The 23744-nt window shown below is 39.5% G+C and overlaps 2 protein-coding genes across 7 annotated transcripts in view; one reads left to right on the top strand and one right to left on the bottom strand.

Annotated features, from left to right (window-relative positions):
- The window catches only part of RTN4IP1 (reticulon 4 interacting protein 1), a 92515-nt gene that overhangs the window by 40731 nt on the left and 28040 nt on the right, over positions 1–23744 (top strand). For 5 of the 6 annotated variants that reach the window (XM_053381581.1, XM_053381582.1, XM_053381583.1 and 2 more), the window contains one exon: positions 4456–4545. In XM_053381581.1, coding sequence (XP_053237556.1) covers positions 4456–4545 — 90 coding nt within the window. Of the gene's footprint in view, positions 1–4455; positions 4546–7513; positions 7733–23744 lie in introns of those variants that run through there. The other variant, XM_053381580.1, reaches the window with a different exon arrangement.
- Positions 5271–23744, bottom strand: part of CRYBG1 (crystallin beta-gamma domain containing 1) — a 93341-nt gene continuing 74867 nt past the window's right edge. The window contains exons 15-23 of the mRNA XM_053381569.1: positions 21258–21384; positions 21081–21113; positions 19906–20018; positions 19193–19322; positions 15768–15907; positions 13224–13347; positions 12746–12904; positions 10026–10188; positions 5271–7411 (exon numbers count right to left, since the gene is read on the bottom strand). Coding sequence (XP_053237544.1) covers positions 7323–7411; positions 10026–10188; positions 12746–12904; positions 13224–13347; positions 15768–15907; positions 19193–19322; positions 19906–20018; positions 21081–21113; positions 21258–21384 — 1078 coding nt within the window. The 3' untranslated portion in view covers positions 5271–7322. The remainder of the gene's footprint in view (positions 7412–10025; positions 10189–12745; positions 12905–13223; positions 13348–15767; positions 15908–19192; positions 19323–19905; positions 20019–21080; positions 21114–21257; positions 21385–23744) is intronic.

The following is a 23744-nucleotide window of genomic DNA, read 5'->3' as shown; positions in this document are numbered from 1 at the left end:
AAAGTTCAGAGAACGTTTCCAAATGTTGCATTGTGAATAATGATTTCTTTCTGGAATTGGGGCATCTCTTGTTGTGTATTCTTATGAATGCACACTTTCATAAGCTGTGGTTTTATTTAGTGGTGGAAACAGATGTACGCTTAGTATGTTTTCTGCCGTAGTCAGCTTGTCCCAACAACAGCTCAGTGAGAATTTGGTGCTGACTTTAGGGATCTGGGAAAGGGGCAGACATTGCATTTTGCATCCCAGAGGAGTAATAATTATGAAGTAGATAAAGTGAGGCAGGAAGGGATGTCCTGCATAAAAAGCAAGATTCTTCTGGAGTAGTGTAGACAGAAAAATGAGATACATCTGAGAGGTCTGCTCTCACACTTCGTTCATCTCTAAGGCAAAAATGGGGAGCCTTTTTATAACGGTATCCTTTTGCACACTGGCAGTGGTTGGGGCTGGAACACCCCCTTTTATCTCTCCCTCCGCCAGCCCCTTTCTCCCTTCTTGGTACTCACATAAAATTAGGCTGGGGACTGCATGTGGCTCACCATTGATCTAAATCTGGTCAAATACAGCTAATGAAGCAAACAGTGGAGAGCCTGGAAAGTATCTCCACTGCCTTCCTGCTTCCCTGGAAAGTAGGCCTTTCCCATTGGGAGGGGCAAGATGCCAGTTTGAATGCCTTTCCATGCCATGGAAAAAATACTGGGAGTGGTGGTGGTGGTGTATTAGAAAGAATAGACTTCTGCTTCTTGGGTTGCTCATTGACTTCAGAAAGTAGTGATTTAACCTGTGAATGAGGTATTTGCCTGGATGGATAGGAATATAGGCGTATTTTTTAAACACCAGGATAAAATATATGCCACTGAGTTGCATTCAACTAAGTCCTGCTTGGAGCAGTTGCCTTGAAATTAATGAACCTATGTTAGTTCTGGCCATTATCTTCTTCTGAGTAGGACTAGCATTGAATGCCACTGCTTGTATCCAACTTCATAAAGATTTTCTGGGCCATGCTTGTGTCATCTGATCCATTGCGTTATTGAGTTGGACCTCCTGCCAGCTTCTCACAGCATACTTGCCAATGTTGAGCTACATCTTTCTTTCAGCAGGCCTCGGGGCCTGCCTTCGCAAGTACAAGAGAGCTTTGAAAACGCCCACCTTGCTTGCTGCAGAGCCTTTGTGCATTTCCGCCCCCTTTCCTACCACACTTGGATGGGGTTGCCTCCTTTGACAAGCCTTAATTTAAAGTCAGTAGTCTGGGCAGGCTCCCATGCTAATAATAATAATAATAAAATCAATGAAAATGTAGCCTTGTTCTGTTCTGAGGACACTTGGGCCTTCACGTTGCCAACTGTGAGTCATCTTGCTTTTATGCCTCTTGTCATCGTGTGAAATCTGGGGGTAGATCTCTACTGCAGCTTACCTTACTGAATAGCTAGGGGTGTCACCTGCGAAGTCTGTGGTTGAAATATACCCTCAGGCATGAACTCAGTAGGTGGCCAGAGACAAGCGCTCTCCCTAACCCTACATGCACCCCTTACCCCACTGGTTTGGATTAAGGGCCTTATTCAGTTTCTGATTTATGTTGCAAATCTATGAAACTGCAACACTTTTCTGGCAAAGAAGGGGAAGAGGGCTCTCTCACTGATCATAGGTATTGAAAAGGGAAGCCTCTTCCTCTGCAGAAACATCCTAGCTAGCTCTTTGTTTAGTTTTGTTTGCAGCTTAGTTTATTTTGTGGGGTTATTTTCAAGACTTGAGAACTGCCTTTCCCCACTTCCATTTTCTGAATCCTCCATTGGATCCAAGCCATCTTCTGCTAATGGAATGACTCCTTTGGCTCTTTCCCTTGGTAGTGTTGTAGTCCTAGCTAGTTGAGTTAAATCACAGGAAGCTGGCCAGCCAGCTATGCCCCTTCTGAGACTCCAGTCCATTCCCCCACTCCAACAGCCAGTCAGTATTCCATGCCCACCGAGTACGGACAGTCCTCACTATTTGGATTTCTTGTTTGGATTTCTTTCCTACCCACACCTCTTCCCCTCATGTTTTGTATTCAGATTTGTCTTTTGGCCTTCTGCAAAGCTTTGGGATCCTGCAAAGCTTGCCATTTCCCTCTCTCTTGTGCACGAATGGTGCCATGTTAGCTATATAAAGATTCACACTCTGCAGATCGAGTGCACTGTTAGTACATGGGAGAATACTTCACAGGTCACTGTTATCATGGACAACCAAAAGATACGTGTAACTGGAACTCAGGCTCAATAATTTCACTTCTTTTTTTCAGGCTGGCAGTTCTGTATTGGTGTATGTAATCCCTTCCCTCCCCAGAATTCATGATTTTAATCTCTCTCCTTTGAACAAACAAGTGTTCTGTGGCCAGGGGGCTGATGCGTAGTTGTAAACAGATAGTGTTTTCATTGCCTAGTTAATCTCCACTTACTATCACGTCATCACTTGCTGAATGCATTTGTCTGACTTGCCCGCCTGTGCACAGGAAGAAATATTTGTCTTAGTCAGGTTGATTGCAGTAAACACTGAATGACATATTGTGCTGGGTACATGGTCAGCCCTTTTCAGGTTTATTGAAACAATGGGTCGGGATCAGCTGGCCAGATAAAGTGTTTAATGCGCCAGATTGCTGTGATCATCAGTTGTAGTGTTCATGTCGCTTTTTTGCATTGCTGAGGGTCAACAAGCCCGTCAGACCAGATGTCTGCAACAATGTAGTGTATGAGTTTTCAGCCTTTTGCAGCAGCCTTCAAAAATGATCTTAGTTTAAATTCAAGGGTCTTTCCAACTACACTACTTCTCTTGCCTTGTTTTTAAAGAGTGCTGTAGACTTCATGGAATAGTAAGATTGTGCCTCCTAGAGATTAGTCCTGTGAACCACAAGCTATTTTTCCAAAATGGTGTGTGTGATAAATATTCATTCATAGACCTGCAGAGTTGGAAGAGACCACAGGGCCATCAAGCCCAATCCCCTGCAATGCAGAAATCTTTTGCCCGATGTGGGACGTTAACCCACAACCCTGAGATTGAGAGTCTCATGTTCTACTGATTTGAGCAATTGTGTGTGGAATTACTGTATGTTCCTCATTATCCTATTTCACTTTTTTTCTGAGCTGTGAGGCTTGTTTTAATGGAAGAACTCATTAGCTTCAATTGTGAAGATCACTTGCAGATTTGATTTGTTTGTAGTCTGCATTAAGGCAGTGGCAGCTGGGAGACTGAAGACTTGCAGTGGGTTTTGTATTGCTAATCCTGAGCATTCATGGCAGCCACCCATTTGGTAAAGAGTGTGATGGAGCCCTCTATGTGCACCAGCTTACATGTTTAGAGCTTCTCCACATGAGGGAGAATCCTGACTAGCTCATGCACTTGTTGGGCTCATCCACTCTGCCACTGAATCTGTGGGTGCCAGGGTCAGTTGTGATCAGTGCACATTTTATTGCCTTCCGGTGGTGGTGGTGGTGCAGTTCATTAGGACATTTATTTGAATTGCTCCCTCCAAAATATACTCTTAAAGTATATTTTTTAAGTGCCAATGCTTATTAAAAGTCCACCTATAGAAGGGAAGGGTTGTAGCTCGTTGTGGAGCATCTGCTGTGTCTGCAGAAGAACCCAGACTCATTTCCCAGCATCTCTAGGTAGGGCTGGGGAAACTTGTTTCTGAACTCCAGGAGAGCTGATGTTAGCCACTGTGGACAATACTGAGCTAGATAGACCAATGGTATGACTCTGTATAAAGGTCATATGGTCCACCTGTAGGAGAGAAATGAAGTCTGGGGTGCTGACACAAAAGTTTTCTGTTGTTTTTTAAAGCCTTGTAGTTATGTGTATAATTAGATGGTGCCAGGATGCGCTTTTCAACAAAACGGAGATAATACACTTATGGGGGGGGGATTACTGTTCTAAATGTTGGGTCCTTCCTTCTTGCTCCCCTCCCATTTTCTTCTTCCAAAACATTGGAAGAAAGAGCAGATAAACCTGGAATCAAAGGGCTGTTTATATTGTGCATGTGTTTTACAAAGTGTTTGGCTTCATCTACTCCAGATAAATAACTGCTTGAAGTGTGTGGGGCATCACTAAAAATATCTGCAGCTTTTGTTTTTCATTTAGTTAAAAATGATACACCTGATCATGTGTTTTGCCCTTTTCTAGATCTTCATGATCTTCCCCTATAATTGATTGCTTTTGTACCAATAAGGGTACAATACTGAAAGGAAAACCTGCATTCTCTTTCTGGAGAAATGCTTTATTTCTGCAGAGGTATAATATTTAGTCCTCTTGAGATGCATAGCTACAGTGGTGCACAATCTGTAGGGGAAGCAGGCTAGTTTCAAGCAAACTGAAAATGTTTGCTACTATCTTTTAATGCTATATGCTAATATTTTTGTTGTGGGTTTGTGCTGTTGTGCTGTATACAAACCATTAGAATAACAATGTATTTCCACCCCCCTGCAGATACATCCAGTTATTGATCAAGTTTTCTCCTTTTCTGATGTTCCCAAGGCCTTTCAGAAGATGGAAGAAGGCCATGCACGTGGGAAAACGGTGATTAATGTAACAGAGAAATAAATATTTTCTGTCTAGGTACTCTGATTTCTGTGAAATTTCTTTAGTTCCTATGTGAGTTTTCTTACATGGGACTTTGGTAAGCTACTAATATCTAGAGGTTAATGCTCTGTTACTGCAGCAGCAATAGAATTCTTATTTTGAAATGATTTTTTGTTATGACACCATGAAACATGGTCATTAAATGCAGTGTCTTTGGGAAGCAAAAATGTAAGGTTTTCATAAAACTTATTGAAGACAGGCTGGAAAACCCTTAAGGTGTATGGAAAGGGATATTTAAAAAGCTTTTTGTTTTGGATAAGGATTCACATTAATGCTTTGCTTCTGTAGATACCCTTGGCATCAACAGTGTATGAACTGTCAATCACTTGTGTATGTACAGAATCACTGTGAGAAAAGTGTAATAGGTCTATCCTCTTTCCCCCCACACTGGAGGCAAGTCTTTTCAGTTTTTATAGCCATATCTCATGAAGCTAATACAGACTGCTTCATGGTAGCTGAAAGACTTTTGCTAATCCTGCATCCATAATTATCCCTCTATGCTCCATTTTGTGCCACGCACAGACTCATAATAACTTATTGGCCCTGTAGAGAACCGCTGTAATATGCTATTTTTATCAGCAGTCTATTATTCCTGCTCTTCATCTATTCTCCCCGCACCTTTTGCCAGAACTTGGAGCTGTTTGTAAACATACACAAAAGAATTCACCAGAATAATATTTATTTGTAAAATATGTTTATACAATAGTTTGGGGCACAGAAAAATGTTTATTTTTAAGTAACACACCTTAAAACCAAGTTTCAAAGAAATAAGCAGCAGCTTCTTATCAAGAACACTAGAAATATTTTAACCAAAAGCAATAATTTGTACAGCAGATTGAAGTGGAAGTGTGCTAATTTCCTAATAAACAAATTAACAAAATAGTGTTCTCTAACCAAGTCAGTGCAGAATTGGAAAATCCTAACAGCTTTTCAGGACACTTGACAGAGCATCCCAGGTGTGCAAGTAGCAATAGTATTAAGTGGTTTGCATCAGAACATTCAATATCAAAGTAATAGAAATAACAGAATAATCTTCACACTAAGAAAGAGTAGTAATAGAAATAACAGAATAATCTTCACACTAAGAAAGAGTAGTAATAGAAATAACAGAATAATCTTCACACTAAGAAAGAGTAGTAATAGAAATAACAGAATAATCTTCACACTAGGAAAGAGTAGTAATAGAAATAACAGAATAATCTTCACACTAGGAAAGAGTAGTACTTTAAGAGCTATCTTAAGTTTCTATATATAAAACCTATTTCTGTTTTCTCTTGGAAAATTGCTTTGGTTTGCTAGAGATGCCTAGGTACCAAGCATCTATTATATTTGTCATGAGAATGCAAGCTTCTCCATGACTGCCTCTAACATGCGAGTTTTCCTGTAGTTGAATACTCAAGGAATTCAAAATGTTCCCACCTTAGCATAGAGGTAGACATTTTGCTGGGACTACTTTATAGAATGGCTGCAACTCCTCTAGACTGTTTTTCACCTGAACAGTATGGTGTTAGTGTTTTTCAGAGAACAATTTGGATTATTGTAGAATTCAGATAAAATTTGTACTTAATCACACAAGCTACTGTTGTGGGTTTTCAAATGCAGCAATGTCTGCCCACTACATGCTAAGATGGGAAACAAACAGGATGGGTTGTAAAGCAGGGTATAGAAGTAAAGAGCTTAACACTGAAATAACTCTGAATACATTACCAGTAGTATAAAACTAACATGAAAATTTAGGCAACAATTTTCATCCAAGAAATTTTAGGGCACAGAAGTTGGGAAGCAAACAGTTGTTGGTGCTGCAGCTGCTTGAAAAGAGAGAATTGCTATGCTAGCAAAGCCAGTTTTTATGGAATAGTATTTCCTCTTGCATTTCAAAAGTGGTACATTTTGACCTTTAACAAAGAGTTACTAAGGGCTCATTCACACTTCTGCTTGTCCCATACTTGGATGGGTTTTCTGTTTGCCCCACTGCCCTCCCTGGGAAAACCCACACTTTAGCACTGAATCAGAAAATATGAGTGACATTTACTCCAATTCAGTGGTAAATTATTGGCTATGGGAAAGTGGTGAGACAAGCAGAAGTCTGGATGAGTCCCACGTTGTATAAAGTAAGGCAGACATGCAGATTTTTAAGGAACTGAGCAGCTTATTTGGCAACCTATTCTATCTGGCAGCAAATGTTTATGGAATATACATTTGTCTTTGATACAAAAGTACAACCACAGGCTTAAGAGTGTACTTTAATACATTTGACTATAATGCTGTAACTCCATTTTAAAAATTGCCTGATTTGATTGGGTTCATTTTATGAGTAAACGGTTCATTATATTTGGTCCAAACAGAATAGCTGCAGGCAAATTTTCAGTAAAAAAAATTCCAGTGCAAAAATGTAAATTCTGTTTCAGCATGAAGCCAAGGAGAATAAAACAAGTCTTTGTAAATAATTTAAAATACCAGATTAAAATGTATTCTGAATGAGTAACTTATCAATGATGTATAATAACTGCTTGCAATATGTTTTAACCTTTGAATAACAAATAGGAAAGGGGGTAGGTCTCTCGGTCTTAATCCAAGGGTACAAACAGCATTCACTCACTCACTCACTCAAATTCTGTTCATTGTTTTTTAAAATTACTGTGAAGACTGCTCCAATGTCCTGTTTTCTGCCAGTCTTCATAAAGTTGATGGAACTGATTCTTAGCCTGTGCCATTTATATGACCAGTGGTTCCCAGCACTGTGTTGGCCTGTCTTCGCTGGCTGAACTGAGAACGAGGTGGTTTTGATCATAGTGCTTCCCACCTAAAATTAAACAATAGTTTCAGTATAGCATTTGTGAGCGAAAACAAATCTTTGATGCATCACTGAATCCCCCCAATTCCTCTACTTGTTGTCTTCCTGCAGGATGGCATTCTTGTTTCTGTGCAGTCTCCTCTCAAGACAACATTTGCTTCCCTGCACCCTAGCTGCCATGCAAATTTATCTTGCAACCTGCAAGTATACATGACTTACTGGTTATCAGAAATTCTAATCCTCAGTCTAAGATGTGCCCAATCTATGAAGTATAATGCTATGCGTTTACTTATCTAGCAGATATTCCCTACTGTAAGAGGCTTACACATAAATCCAGGAACTATGAGCTTAGTCTGGGATAGCTATGATCAAAGTCCTAACTTGTTGCATAGAAGGTGAGTCATGACTTTGGTTTGACTGGGTCCACTGGGGTAAATCTCAAGGAATTCAGCATCACACTTTGATGGATGTTGCATCTGTGAAAACATTTCAACATGCCAGATGGAATGATCCCCCCTCCTCTCCGTTCTGGGGGTTTTCCCAACCCCACTGAGCCAGTTTGAGGGGGCAGCAGAGAGGGGGGAAACCCTATTGTTCAAGGCTTCCATTGATGGTGCTTTTAAGTGGATCCTGCTGTTGTTGTTTTTTAAAAAAAAAGCATTCTTGCTCTATTATTCCACAGAAAAAGGTTTTATGGGGAAATGTAGGGTGGTTGTTTTTTGCTACATTTACATCCTACCTGTCTTCCAAGATAGAACTTCAAGGTGGCATAGACAGGCTTTTCAGGCCATTCCCCATGGTTTTCAACCAAACCATACCTATTGTCATTATTAATTAAATTTATATACTGCCTTTCATCCAAAGTTCACAGGGCAGCTTACAACATAAAACACAATAAAAACAAAAAATGCATAACATAACAACCAAAAAAAATTCCAGGCACATTTAAAAGGCCATAGATTGTTCTATCAGCCAAAGACTGAATATTTTCACTTGGTGCCTAAAGATTTGTAATGAAGGTGCTGGGCAAGCCTCCCTGACGAGAGCATTCTGCAAAGGGGGAGCCACTGCAGAAAAGGACCATTCTAGTGTTATAATGTTGCATCTATTTAGAATGTTGCATTGCGTTAACGTGAGACCATGCCCTGAAAACATGGCTGATCATACTAGAGTTTACTGTGTATATATCATATGATAATTTGTGTTATTAAATTTTAAACAGGCATTTGCCTATGTTGATAATCATTAATGTTTGTATATCTTTTGAGTATCTACTCTGAAATCCTTGCATCTCACCTCTATGGACTCAAAATTATATATCATGTTCACAACTGATCAAGGGGATGCTTACTACTCAAAATGACTAGCTCTGTTACCCGCAAAGGAATGCTATTTAACTAACAAAATGTAAATTGGCATTCTCAAAGTAGACTGCAGGACATCATCCGACTCTTCGTGACCCCATGGACACGACTAAACGACAACAAATTTGGCATTTAATTTACACATCAATAATAAAAACAATACTGCTTTCTCCAAATGTTGTATTGTAGATTTCCATTGGCAAGAAACTTGTCTGGAAAAGTATGAGCTGTGGAACATCATGTGGTAGAAACTATGGGAACAGTTTTGGTTATTTTATAAATTACTCAAGATGGTTTTTTGCAGTAGCTAGTAGTGATCAAGTTTTGTCTGTTACAGAAAAAGTCAATCTATCTTTTAGTGTCAGTTCTAACTGCAACCTCAAGAGGGCAACATAACACACACTTAGAAAGTACAAGTTTAGTATCAGCTCACAAACTAGAATAGGCATTAATATACTGACAAATGCTATTCTTTTCCTCTTTGAGTTGCCACTGGCCCCCTTGTTTTTCTATTAAACTAAAGATCCTGACATTAGTATGACTGGAACTCAGTAAATATTAACTTTACTAACCGAGTATTAACACTAAACTGCTCTGATGCAAATAACAAAGCTTGCCGAACTTATTTGGGGCAATACGTCTGTCCAGAATGATTTTGTACTTTGATATTGAGCCTATGCAGTTTTTCAGAGAAAAAGCAGATTTACTACACGGCTTATGATAAAACAGTAAATCCTCAACTCTCTACAAAAATTGACACTATACCTATGCCATCTACTGCTCAAGTGTTCAGAAAAGACAATAATCTGAATCCAGTTATTAAAACTAATAATAAAAACTATTATTAAACTGAAGTCTATATAGATTCTTTGAAAAGCATCACAAATCGATGCAAGGTGGTTTGGTTTTCAGCAGTTGTTTAATGCAAACAGTGCTCTTGACTCTTTACAGTAACTGGCCCAGGCAAAAGTGTGATTTCTGTCTACCAATTCACATTAGCTAAAAGGGCTCAAAAGGTGTGTCCTTCCAACCCCAACCCAGTATGGAAAGCATGCCTTTAAAAAATATTGCTCTGCATTAACCAGATCATAAGGATTTCCGAAGATAATGGGCTATTGCTGAAAAACATGGAATTTAAATTGCACACTCAATACAAACAACACGAAGCCATGTCTTTCTTTCCACTTATCTTACCGAAATTCATTTTCACTAAATACCAATTCAGAGTTGTTTATAACTTACAGCCAGGAAGTTCTTACCTTTAATATCTAATACTAAGTTTGGTTTCATCTTTCTGTAAATCCTCCCATCTGGATTAATACTCCATTTTTGTTTTTCTTCATTCTGCTGAAGTGCCAGGCCCAGTTTGGCACCAGGTGTAATCAGGTTACCCACAATTGTCAAGCAAAGTTCTTCTGCCAGCTGTGCAGTTAAATAGAAAGTATGAGTCAAAAAATATTGGTCTTACTTCCAAAACTAGTATATTTGTGCATATGCATGGATAGGATTGTGGATATTTTCATGTCTCTCTTGATACTTTCCTCTGAACAAACTGATTTTCAGTATTCGGAGATTCTAGTAGTATTCCCACAATATAGCGGCTGTTACTGCAACATTATTTAACATTTGTTCATTCATTCTCTAAAAAAGACTATCTTACATATTATTAGAGGTGCATTAACTGTTTAGTTGCAGTTTTGTCGTGGCTTACTTTTTGCCATACAGAATATGAAGTAGTAGCAGAATGCCATATTTTTAGAGATGAAAAATAAAAGCCTACTAATTATTTGGCATTCAAGGTACCTTGAACAACAGCTTTATTATTTGTACCCCACCTATCAGACTGGGTTGCCCCAGCTACTCTGGGTGGCTTCCAACAAAATATTAAAAATACAAAACCACAGTGAAACATTAGAGCATAAAAAACTTCCCAATACAGGGCAGCCTTCAGGTGTCGTGTAATTATTTATTTTCTTGACATCTGATGGGAGAGTGTTCCACAGGGTAGGCACCACTACTAGAAGGCCCTCTGCCTGTGAACTATTTATTTGTTATGTTTTTATGGAAAAGCAGGATTTAAAAATGCCCAAGGTGGCTAGCAATTCAGTCTCAATGTATTATATTTAAGCAGTATCACAAATATCACAACAAATATCACAACTCATTATCATTGTATACGTTCACCAAAGCAGCTTGCTAATAACACTCTACTTCCACATAAACTTGTCTGAATTAAAGATAATTTATCCCTGCTATGTTGAATGGATGACTGATGCCATGAGAGACAGAACAAGCTAGATGTAATGCAATTCCCAGCTGGAGATCATACAAAGTGTATATTACTGAGCAGTGGCTAAGTAATAGTTCTACTGTTCTAGGTTGTTAGGCTGCTGAACGGAAAATAATATAGTGCAACTGACTTTTGGGGTTGGTGTGTTGTGCGACAAGCACACGGAGTGCAATGAGATTGAGTGTTTGGGGGGGAGAGGCTCAGTTAATTTCACTGTATACAGGTTGTACATTGACAAAAACGGTATTATTCTTATCTACTTCAGACTGGGTTGCAAGAATTCAGCTGCGTGCTGAAATGAAGACATATGAAAAGTAATGGTTTAATATCACTTTAATGTTTCCAATGTGTTAAGATGAGGCATTAAACTCAACCCGTTCAGTGTTGCCGCCTGTTGTAAGTGCACAGCTTCTATTTGCTCCATGTTGAGACATGCTCTTGTTTATTGCAAGAAAGAAACCCATTCCACTGTGAGTTGAGAAATCTATTCCTTTGGCAGAATCTTTTAGGTCAAGTTATACAACTTAAAAACAAAAAAAGACACATGGCTTGTCACTCAAGCTCTGTTCACTTTGTTTTGATGTTACGGCCTGAATTTTTTTTTTTACTTTGATCATCAAAGTATGTAACTCAGTAGGATTTACTTCCAAGCAAATTTTTTTAGGTCTAGCTGCTAGGCTAGTGTTGGCAGGCACCACTGTTGCAAGCCTTGATGTAGAAGTTCACAATTTGATTTTGAAACAACACATATTTCCACTATAAAGCAGGAACCAAACAGCAATAGAATTATTAATAAATTGTCTAAAAGACTGCTTTCAAAACTCAACATTTCCTCCTATATTTGTCAAGGTTCCAGGTCAGTAATAATAATTATATAGACTCATTGCTTTCAAAGGGCTCAAAAAAGTCAGCAAGAGAGACTATAAAAACCCTGAAAAATCCAGGAGGAAAAATCTTCCTCCTGTAAAGCAGCTATTATTTCAGCACTTCCATGTCTTTAGTAATCTTGTTATTTTTTTAATATAAAGCAGCATAAAAAAGTTGCATTGAACAGAAGGTACAGCTACTTAGTGCAGCAAATAATAAAGGGGGGGGGCAAGAGGAATATAGCCTCTGGTCAAAGTCCTTTTTGCTTTTCCCTTAAGAATCACTGTGGGGCTGCACTCATAGGAAATCCAACATGGGCAGCTGTTGGGGCTCAGTGCATCCTGGCAGTCTCACCAGGGCTGACATCAGAGCCTCCCCACCAAGGTGCTTCTTTTAACTGTTACTCTCCTTATATGTTTTACCCAGTGGGCAACCTTTTGGATGGCAGCCATGTCATCCCCAATCCTTCATGAGTGTGCTCCATTTCCCAGGCTTCAATGCTGCTTCGACCACATAAATACATCCGAGGGGGAGTTAAATGACTGGCAGTAGTAGCAATGTCAGGGGGCAGCAACAGAGCCAGGCAGCAGTGGCAGATGGGGAAAGCCACTGGTGTTAAAAAGCCAAGGACCCGCTAAGCCTGGCACCAGCCCTTTTACGAAGCTGCCGACGCAAAACAGAACCATGTTTTTCATCAAACTGCTGAAGAGCTCATGTTCCCATTTCAGTTACTATTCACTTATCACAGTATAGAAAAGTTATTTCCTATTTTTCCTATAGTATGGGTGCTGTTAGCAAGTAATTATTAAGGCAGAACCTTACCCTACATTTGATGAATCCATCTTGATAAATCCAGACTTGTTCATCAGATTTAGCATCTTCCACAACCTGTATCCTAAGAAGATTCAAGTCATCTCCATTTCCATCAGTTGACATGAACTTCTTTGTTACTTTGTTTCTCAGTCTGAAATATGCTTTTTTCTGTAAATAAATAAATCATGGCTTTTAACACTACAGTACTGGCAAACATTATGAGCCCTGTCTGGCTAACCTTGACCTAATAATGTAATTAATATTACCATCAGCACTTCAAGATGCTTCCCCCTTTTTACAGACAATAGTATCGCAACCCTGGATTAGGGAAATACATAAAATATGACGTTATTAACATGGTACTCTTGTGCAATACTAGGATAAAGGGATTGAATCGGAGGAGAGCTGATCAGTGCCATAGTACTAGTAAAAAGATAGAAGATTCACAGGCGCTTCTGACATCCCAGAGTAAATTGTAGTGTCTTACCTGTAGTAAAGGCCGTAGAGAACCTATTCTGTGGTAGCCACTTGACTCATACCAGTTTGGTATTTTCTGAGGTGATAATAAAATCTGACGACCTTTATAGTTACTGTATTCATAAATAATCCATCTGAAACAAACAATATTTTACTAACTAGGTACATTAAAAAGTGCTGAGGAGAAACAACCTTTTAAAAATATTTACTGCGGTAGTATTGCATACTAGTGTCTCTTCTCACCCTGCTCACCACTTCTGCCAGCCCATTGTTGGCCCTCCGTTTTACACTTCACCAACCCCCCTTCCCCTTTGTTTACACCTTGCTGCCAGCTGTGGGGAGGAAACCAAAGGAGAAAGTCCTTTCCCCCTTTGTTTCATCCTCTCTGCTGCTATGGGGAGTATGCTATGTGAATAGGAGAGAAAACGTTAGACAGCAGACTTCCTTCTTCCTCTTGCATGGAATGTGGGGTGGGGATGAAAGCTGCTTTCTCCTTCTCTCCAGAGGAATAAGCAGGACAGGCCCGAGCCACCTGCTCTGCTGCCATCTCTCCCCGCGCCCCCCAATCTTGGCCTTCTACCTAGCTGACATTGAAACAGCATCGTTGATTTGAGGTGTACAGCAACAGCAGAGCAGGACAGTTGCTGGGAAGCTGTTCTGGTCTGACCTGGCTATTCTCCTGTGGCTCATCTGGGCCTCCCAACCCCCATGCATATTGCCAGGGCTGCCTGCTCATTTGCCTGCCTATTCTGTTGTCACACTGCACTTTGCATGGCTGCCAAACACAGGATGGTGACATTTTTACAATTACATACAACAGTATATATATCTTGCTTAAGCAGCAGATCTACTATTATTATGCCTCATGAACACCAGTGAGAGTTGCCTCTAAGTGAATACGTTTAGGTGGGTGGCTTTATGACTGTATTGCACAGAACAGTGGTGTATTTTTGAGCCCAATAAAACCATCATAATAGCCAATATCTTTTTAAAAGCCTAATAAAAAGCAGGAAATGTCACTGTGAAAGCTGAGATGGGTTCAAGTCTGTCCTTTGCTCAAGCCACCCGAAGCTTGTAAAGTAACTAACAAACTGATCCACAGACATTAATTTACAGGGTTGTGTTTTTTTAATCAAAAAATTTTGCAGTAACACTTGACTAATCCATGATTAATGATCCAATGCTAACTGGGATATGAAGCCAGGGTATGAAGTGGGCTTAAAATTCACAGTGTGTAGTAAGAATTATATCTGAACTGAGCACCCTATCCCACCCCTTTTTTCCGTTTTTCTAGCCTCTGCTTGCAAGCAGACCTTGCCAACATCTCCCTACCCTACAGTCTTGGAGTAGGCCTTAGCTTGGAAAGGGAAACCACGGAAGCTTGGCTTTGTTTCACTGTTTGGGATCTTTACAAATTATGGATAAATGTTATGTCACCACTAGGCCCAAGGCAACTAACCATTTTTTTTAAAAAAAATGTGAGGACATGCAGGTACCTGAATTTTCACCTGGAATGAGTTTTCTGGCAATTCTGTTAAACATGGTGTATTTAGATAATGTCCTGCTACATAAACCACTACTGAAAACTTGACAGAGTAACAAGCCTGAGTTCATCCTTGCTTCAGTTAAGACAGCCTAAAATACCCAGGTTCAAATTCTTACAGCAGGGGTGAGGACAGTGTTCAAAACTTCCATTGTTCTAGGCGCATTTTGCAACTGAGAAATCCATAAGTGTGAGCAATTTCTGAGCTCTGGACGCAGTACTGCACCTAAGATTTCAGATTAAAACTGCAGAGTGGAAGGAAAGGAAGACTTTTTTCTGCCTCCCCACTTCTAGCTACTCTGAGAAGAATGGATAAGAGACCCTTTAAAAAATATTAGGGAGTGGGCAGGGGAAGGACTAGATCGTGTAAAAAATGAACATAGAGTTTTAGCTGCGGTTCATTCATTTTCAGCTTTGTATTCTTGTTATAAAAAAGTGTGCCTAGACATTCTGTTGTTGCACCCATAACCTCGGTTTCAGGTGCCATTTAGCTCCTAGCCATCATACCTCAGTTTGTAACACTGGGTGAGGAGCCTCAGGCCCAGGACCCAAATGTGAACCCCAGGCCTTTCTGTCTGGTCCTTGGTATTCTTCAGAGGCCACACCTCTCACTAGCCACACTTTGCACTGTCCTTGTGTTTTTGTCTGGCTGGAATGCATCCTTGAACTGTATGATGCCTCTTGATTGCACAAAGAGTGCACCAACGCCTGACTTTGGTGTGTAGCCCAGTATACAAAGGTAAGAGTCAGAGTCATTGCTCTTCTTACTTATGCCTTTGGTCCCCTTGCTGCTGAGATCTGGTCTCTGGAAGGTTCCTTAGAAGGGAATGTGGTCCTTGGACTGAAAAATAGTCCCTATCCCTGCCTTAGAGACAGGAACATCTTTTTAAAAGACAGTGTATCTACAAAATTCCACTTAACAGTGCAACCCTGTACATGTATACTTCAAAGTAAGCCTCACTTACTTCATTCTACAAATAACAAATCCCTCACTTCAGAAAGTGAACTTACATGCCACCATGGACATCTACTGAAGCCACATGACGGTTGTAGCCAAGGAACTGGAGATTTAAGACCTCGGTAGTAAATTCCATTTTCTTTCCGTTGAAGTCTTCCTTTTCAAAAAGGGCTATGGTTGGCTCAGAAAGTTCCTGTTTTAAAAGAGAAGGTTGTTTATTTCTTGTACATCTGATGTTTACTAATGTGCTGGACAGTTGCGAGATGTTCATCAAGCACTATACACCACTTAAATCTGGGTCATCCCCTACCTCAGTGCTGCATTACACTGCTATTACCTTAGCTAAAACTGTAATGTTACAGCAACTTGCCTTTGAACAATTCTCCAACAGAGGAATGGTTGGGGAGGTTAGTTCAGTAATACTGTACTGTAAACCATGGCATCTGGAAAGGCTTCAAGTCCTCAGTTCAAGCTAAATAACTTATCTAACACAGCTATCTTTTCAGAGAAATGAAAAACAAGTCCTCTGGTCTGGAACTGACTAGGTGGCAAGTCTGTATAAAAGGCATTACTCATGAAAAAGTTATTCCAAGTGTGGGATGAAAACTGGAAAGAGAAGCAAGGTGATGACTTACAGCCACACCTTCCATTCTTGGCTGGCATCTTCATGAGTCAGCAACAGCTAAAATTGCAGAACTTTTCCTACAGCTATATGGATGTGCTGCAAATCTGTAATTCTTTACAAAGTAAGAACTCTAAACTCTGCTACTCAGGATTTTATACATAACACTTATTTTATGCACTTATTCCATGCATAAGAGTTACTAATTTATAATTCTAGACAAGGTATAGATAAAGTCAAGGTGTATTCATGGGCCTTACTGTCATACAAAATGTTTCAAACATACTAATGGCATTTCTGCTAAGGCTTAGATTGGTGAGGACCATATGGTTTGTAGGGAAGGATTTGGAGTTGGCACAGAAATCCTTTTGCAGCATTAAAATTATTGAATGAGAGAAATAATACTGTATTTACTCGAATGTAATGCACACCTTTTTTGGCCAAATTACTTCGCAAAAATTAGGGTATACATGGTTTTGAAAATTGAGGTAGGCATTAGATTCAATGGCACATTAGATTCAAATAAATACGGTATATGCTTTAAGAAAAAATTATAGTGAAATGACAGGGGTGTGACAAAAATACTTAAATAGTCTCAAACTGAGTAGGAGAACTTGGGCACCAATTCTTAGAATTACAATTCTTATATAAACCAGCTGAGATAGAACAATTCAGCTGGCCTGATGAAGAGGCCTTTGGCAGCTGACATAGGAGAAAAATGAAGAGCCAAAGGCAGCTGATATCTTAGCAGAGCCGATGAAATGGTCCTGCTTTCCTTCCGTGTCTCTGGTGCAGCTTGATGGAATGGGCGCTACTAGGTGACACTTGAGGAAAAGCCAAAGGCAGCTGGCTTCTCAGCAGAGCCCATGAACATCTGAGTAAAAGAGCCTTCCAAGTCTGTGGAATTATCTTGTTTATATATAAGCAAGATATAAATTAGATTCCAGGCATGCTGTTTAGTGATACTTCTTTAGCATGTTAGCACAACCTGCAAATCTTCAAGGTGTTTATTGATGTGAAAAGGCAGGTGCCTTGCCATTTGTTTGTTTTGTTAACAGAACTTTCAAAGAAAACATTTACTTAGCACCAACAGCTTCTTTCAGTGCAAATTAACAACTACCAAATTGCTAAATACAAAGCTTTGCTTTGCGGTTGAATCTGTTGTGCCTAAAATTGACAACTACTACTAGACAAATGTAGAGCAGGTAATTTATGGGCTTTGGGCCTTTGGTCAATTAAATGAATACTGTGTATTTATTAAGAAGTAAGCACTTCTAGTACATTTTTTTCTAGTGCTGCTATGAATTTTTATCTTGAGAAAAACAAGCATGGAGTATGAAATACTCATTGAAACTTTCCCAAATACTTTGTCTTATTCATTTCATGGCACTTTATACCCACTCCCTGTGTGATTCTAGCCAATCAGGGATTATAAACTAACAATATGTCATCATGGTATTATGTAGCCAATCAGATTTGATTATGTACCATTAGCAATAATGGCAAATAAGGCAGCATTGACCACCCTGGGAAGCTGGGACAATTGAGCATTCCTGTCTTCTTGTGCTGCATAGTACAGCAAGAGAGCAGGAATCAGCCAACTCAATTGGCAATATTGTCCTACTGCAACCTCTGTGAACATTTTGCTCACTTATTTCCTCCTTCAAGAATTTTATTTCATGAAAATTACCTCCCTCCTCCCCCCAGAAACTCATCCTCTAATTTATATCAACAGATGTATGTGAAGTGGCGGGGCCAGCAAGACAGCTGACCTGATTGTAAATGTAGGCAGGCTGAAAGGGAAATGTTGAGGAGAGGGGAGGTTGAGGAAGACATTCTGGTGTACAATGGCTGTGTAAAAGGCAGCCATCAGAAGGCAAAAAAGCATTAATGCTGGCTGGAAGTGAGAAAGGACTAAGGATTTAAGGACAGATAAAGGAGTGCAAGTATAAAGGAAGGTGGGAGGGAATATAATTTAGAGAATATTAAAGAATCGAGAAAAGGTCAGGGGAAGCAGAAAGGACTCAAGTTATACAAAGGGGAGGAGGGCTGGGCACAAAATGCTCTATGTTGCTTAGGATTAATTTGGATGCTTTTAAAAAGAGCCAGCAAGAAAAACTTTGTGATGGGTAGAATCCTGATATCTCTCGAAAGTGAGAGATTCACCACGTACCATCTGAAGTAAGAATATGTTCTGGGAATCTAAGGGTTCTCATTATAAGGGAAAACTTTACAAGGTAAATAAAATTTTAAGCAGAGGCATCTCTCATGTATGATTTAGCTGAGATTTCTGCATTGCAAGGGTTGGACTAGATGACCCTTGCAAGACCCTCCAACTCTATGATTCTATAGCTCTATGATTCTATGAAATACATGTAGCTGCCCTATCATATTTACTCTGGCCCTCAACTAATGGAGGAAATTTTTGCTTTAGTTGATTAATCTTCTAATTGAATTAATTCATGTTTGCAGCCTGATCTTTCTGAAGTCACAGAATCAACCCTGAAAAATAGTTTAGCAAAGATTTAACTGCTGGATTATTCTTTGGACTGCTTTTTTACTAATCATGAGCTACCCTAGGAATATGTACTGAAGGGTGGGATACAAAATTTGTTACATAAACCAACAATTAATGGTAGGATTTTGCAATATCTAAAAATACGGATAACCATGCAGGTTGTTCCATGCTAATTTGCTGTCAGCTCCATAGAGCTACAATATATACTTCCTTTCCCCCAAATAAACTATTTAGCAGCATATTTTTAGGTCAATTTTTGCTTCTATAACTTAGTCATAAGAACTTAGCTCAGTAATGAGGCAATTTCAGCTTGCAATGTCTATCTTTGTAAAACTTACAATATTTACAACTTTTAAGGACTTCAAGCATGTTTTGGGTAGGCAACCCATTGCAGACAGATTAGGATAGGCTCCTTCTTCTAACACATACTGATTTCCAGAGAAATTTTCTTCATCATATGCAATCCAACTGCAAAAAAGAAGAAAATGGCAATATTAAATTCTTGCTTTGTTGTTAATTGCCAGTTTTCTTAATTGTTAGTTTTGTTAATTGCCATTTCAACCCAAGCTCTGTGTAGCTTGAAAGCCTGCTGCCCGAGTGCTCAGTCAGATGTAGCATTATTCTTCATCAATAAAGAATAAGAATATTCCATTAATGGGCTTTTAAAAATACATGTTTCCTTACTGATATGTTTAAGAGACTTCACATCATGCAATGCAGTATCAACATGTTCTTGTGCGAAGTTATTCAGAATGAGCAGAGACATGCATTCTAAAGGGTGGGGAAATAATCATTATCAAGCCAAGAAGTGTGCATTCAAATCCCTTCCACTACACTTTTGAATACACAAAATGCTTGTCATTATCCTTAGTTGCTCCCTTACATTTTTAGACAGATTTTACTATTAAGAACAAAAACCTTGATTCCACTAATCCCAAATGGGAAGATGCATCCACCCTGAGCCCATTCAGCATTACCCAGATGGTTTGTATCTGTTGCACACTCAGAAGCTTGCTTGCTTGGGAGTTCAATGATGCAATTTCGTACTCACCTGCCAGATAATACTTTTGAAGACATAGCAAGGAATGTCTCCTCGATCTCTGAAGTATCTTTCTCAAATATTTGACAGTTACCCTGGAACTCTGGTTCCGAAAATAGCTGGACCTTTAAAGACAAAGCAGGTCACGTTAAACACTAAATATTGTGCTCAGGACAATTCCAACATTGTGAGTGTCAGAAAAGACCCGCAGAAATAAATGAATTTAACTAATGTACTTAGTTGGGTATCACCCCATGTTGTTAAACAGTTAATTCTGGTATCATTTTAATTTTCTATGAATACAAGCAAAACATTTTTTTAAATTAAACTAAAAATGTATGTAATGTACATTTATGTAAGAAGTATTTCCAAACTATTTTACAAAAATGACTTTGTAGTAGAATTTGACAGTCAATTCTTGATTCCATTTGCTGACCTGGAAGTGAAACTTTATTCTAAGATAGAATAAAGTTTTTTCTTATTGTTAGGGCTCCACTGGCAACAGTATCTTTTGATCTGATGTGTTCTTGTCACAGTGAAGAATGAAAAACAGACTAGAGCTTGAACAGACTGAATGTTGGTTCAACTTGAAAGCAGTGAGATTTTTCAATCTTGATGAGATCCCATTCCTGAGCTTGGTACTTCAGACAAAGGTGGGAACTCACTCCTATAGTCACATTGAGCTTCTGTAGCAGAGCGCTCCCATGCTTCCAAATGCCTTGGAACTCAGCCAACATCAGGCAAGATCCCTCTCAAGAGTCAGGGGATGAGCAGGGCTGATGGTGACTGCACATTTTGGCCAGTAGCTAAGGCTAACCAAAATTTGTGGGCTCTTCCCCATTGCCAAAACCAATATTATCCTTCCATGTGTTGGCCAGGTCTTCATGATACCATGTAGAGAAACACCCTGGGAAGACCGAAAAGTCCTTTTGCAAAAAAGCCTGAGTATTTTAGGAAACCCTGAGCATCATCTGCAAATACATTTGTTCTTGCATTAAAAGGACCAGGACATTTGCATTAGAGACACATTTTCTCTCAAGCATCTGGCAAAACTTGACAAGGACTCAGTCTGCCTCCTCCCAGGGTACTTTGTGAATCTCTCTGCCTACAGCCTCTCTACTCGTCTTTTTAAATGTTATCTCAATTCAGCTTGCTATATTTGCTATGTAAAAGCTTGGAAGCTTTACCTTAAATTTCCCCGTATGATCACTCATGTTGTCCTAAAATAAATGGAGGGAAAAAGAGACAAATATGACGCCAGAAATATACATTATACAGAAAGAATATTGATTAATGAAATACGGAGCAAGCTAGCTTGGTAGGAAATAAAATAAAACCCAGCAGAACAAACAAACAAACCTTACCAAAATTATGGGTTGAACTGAAGAGATCTTACAACTTTTAGCTCCCCATGTACCATAGTTGGGGTATAGTCCTTTATCAAGGATATACTGCTCTCCTGTAAAGTCAGGATTTTCATACGCCACCCACCTGTGGGGGAAAAAAATCATGATTTATGCTCTAATTAATTGATGCATTGTATTTTTAAAAAACAATTAAATCAAACATTTAATTATGAATCTTGTAGGAAATGACTGACATTAAGTAAGCTGTACTCAATGTACTTAGCTTCATATAAAAATAATATATTTGCAAACACAGCAAGGATTTTATAAAGTCATCAGAATGAAACGTTATATTGTTTGCCTCTAATAATACAGCTCAATACACCCACATTACAGTTCAAAACACCCAAAATATATTAAGCAACATTATGATGGGGAAAGGTAAAAATGGTAAAGCATGACATCATTACTCTGAAAGTAAGGCAATTTTCTTAAGTCCAGTTCAGGTAGTTATATTTAGCATAGCCCAATGAATAAATAGGGGGACGCGGGTGGCGCTGTGGGTAAAACCTCAGCGCCTAGGACTTGCCGATTGCATGGTCGGCGGTTCGAATCCCCGCGGCGGGGTGCGCTCCCGTCGTTCGGTCCCAGCACCTGCCAACCTAGCAGTTCGAAAGCACCTCCGGGTGCAAGTAGATAAATAGGGACCGCTTACCAGCGGGAAGGTAAACAGCGTTCTGTGTGCTGCGCTGGCTCGCCAGATGCAGCTTGTCACACTGGCCACGTGACCTGGAAGTGTCTGCGGACAGCGCTGGCTCCCGGCCTATAGAGTGAGATGAGCGCACAACCCTAGAGTCTGGCAAGACTGGCCCGTACGGGCAGGGGTACCTTTATCTTTACCTTTTAATGAATAAATATAGTTTGCTAACAACTTAAGAGATATATGTACCATTGTCTAATTTCACAGTGGGCTAGTAATGTGAGCGAGCAAGGTTTGTTATTGGTATGAGCTTTCGTGTGCATGCACACTTCTTCAGATACACTGAAACAGAAGTCACCAGACCCTTATATATAGTGAGAAGGTGAGGAGAGGTATTACTCAGAAGGGTGGTGGGAATGGGTGATTGGCTGATAGGTGTGGTAAACCTGTTGACGACTGTACGACTGACGACTGCAATTGGTCTTTTTCCTGTTGGTCTCTAAGGTGCTACTGGAAGGATTTTTTATTATTATTCACTATTCATAGTTCGTTTCTGTCCGAAGAAGCAAGATTTTAGGTTTCTTAGTTCAAGACATGGATAATAAACTCTAGTAAAGCAAAGTTGCATTTCAGTAAAATTATACCAGGCATATGAAGCATGCCTAGCATGAAAGCACTGTATGTTTTGCCCATTGAAGTGTCACATTTTAAAAGTTTACCATTTCCTTTTATTCTGACTCATGTTTAACAGATCCATCAACACACTGTTGATTAATCATTTGAGGCATATGCCTTAAGCACACACCCAACATGCTCTGTAAACTGCTTAGTCAAAGTGACGGAGGGATGAACAGTATGTTAACCATGAAGATCAAACTGAAATGGGACATGTTTATACTTGAACATCACATGCAATAGACATTTTGAAAATAAAGCAGGCTTGGCCAGTCTCTTGGACAAATAAATGTATCAGGCTTCTAGTGCTGCAAACACTAAGGCTATGCTACAAATGTTCAGGTCTGAAAATCCACACAAATTATGTTTGTTTACTCATTCTCTATGGGATCTCCATGAAAATGAGTTGAGTGATTGGTGCTACCCATGTGCCAATTATTCCAGAAAAGGAAGATGCAGAACTAGGTTTTGCCTTCCTGTTAGTGCTGATATGCAACTTCCCTGGTTGGTACACCCAAAGGAATCCTGTATATATATTCATAAAAACTGCTGTGGGAAGCAGGAAAAAACATGTTGCGCAAAGAAGCCATAAACTGTGAAAAAATACCAGATCTCACTTGAGACATAACTCCCAGAACTATATGGCAGCCAAAGATAAAAATGTAATGGAAGAAAGGAACTCAAATTCCTCTGTTCCTTCAAGGAAGGCTAGCTGGATTCAATTATTTATCCCTCAGGAATGTGCATCATGACAGTTCACTTGTGCCCTCTCTTCTAAAATTGGATTATTATCCTGCTTTGTTAACTGACATTAAACGAGTTCCATGGTATAGACATAGTAAGTAACTGTTGAACTGTTGCTCAATACAAACCAGGATCCCTGCACCAAAGTTGGTATGTGAAAGGATGGGTGTCACACACCCTCAACTTCATAAACCATGGCTTGCCAAGGCTGTCTTGAACTAGTACACTCTCAATGCATGTTCTGATGAAAATATCTGTTTAGTAGTACTCAATTACTCAATTAGGAGCAACAGACACACGACCATAGGTGCTGGATGAAGATTGCTATGTTGCTCTCATTTCATACACCTAATCTAGAAGACTAATCTGCATGGTAGGAACAGTAC

This window comes from Podarcis raffonei, chromosome 3, assembly GCF_027172205.1.
Source record: "Podarcis raffonei isolate rPodRaf1 chromosome 3, rPodRaf1.pri, whole genome shotgun sequence".
Classification (NCBI taxonomy): Eukaryota; Metazoa; Chordata; class Lepidosauria; order Squamata; family Lacertidae; genus Podarcis; species Podarcis raffonei.
Note: the sequence above shows the minus strand (reverse complement) of the source record. Positions and strands in the feature narration are given on the sequence as shown.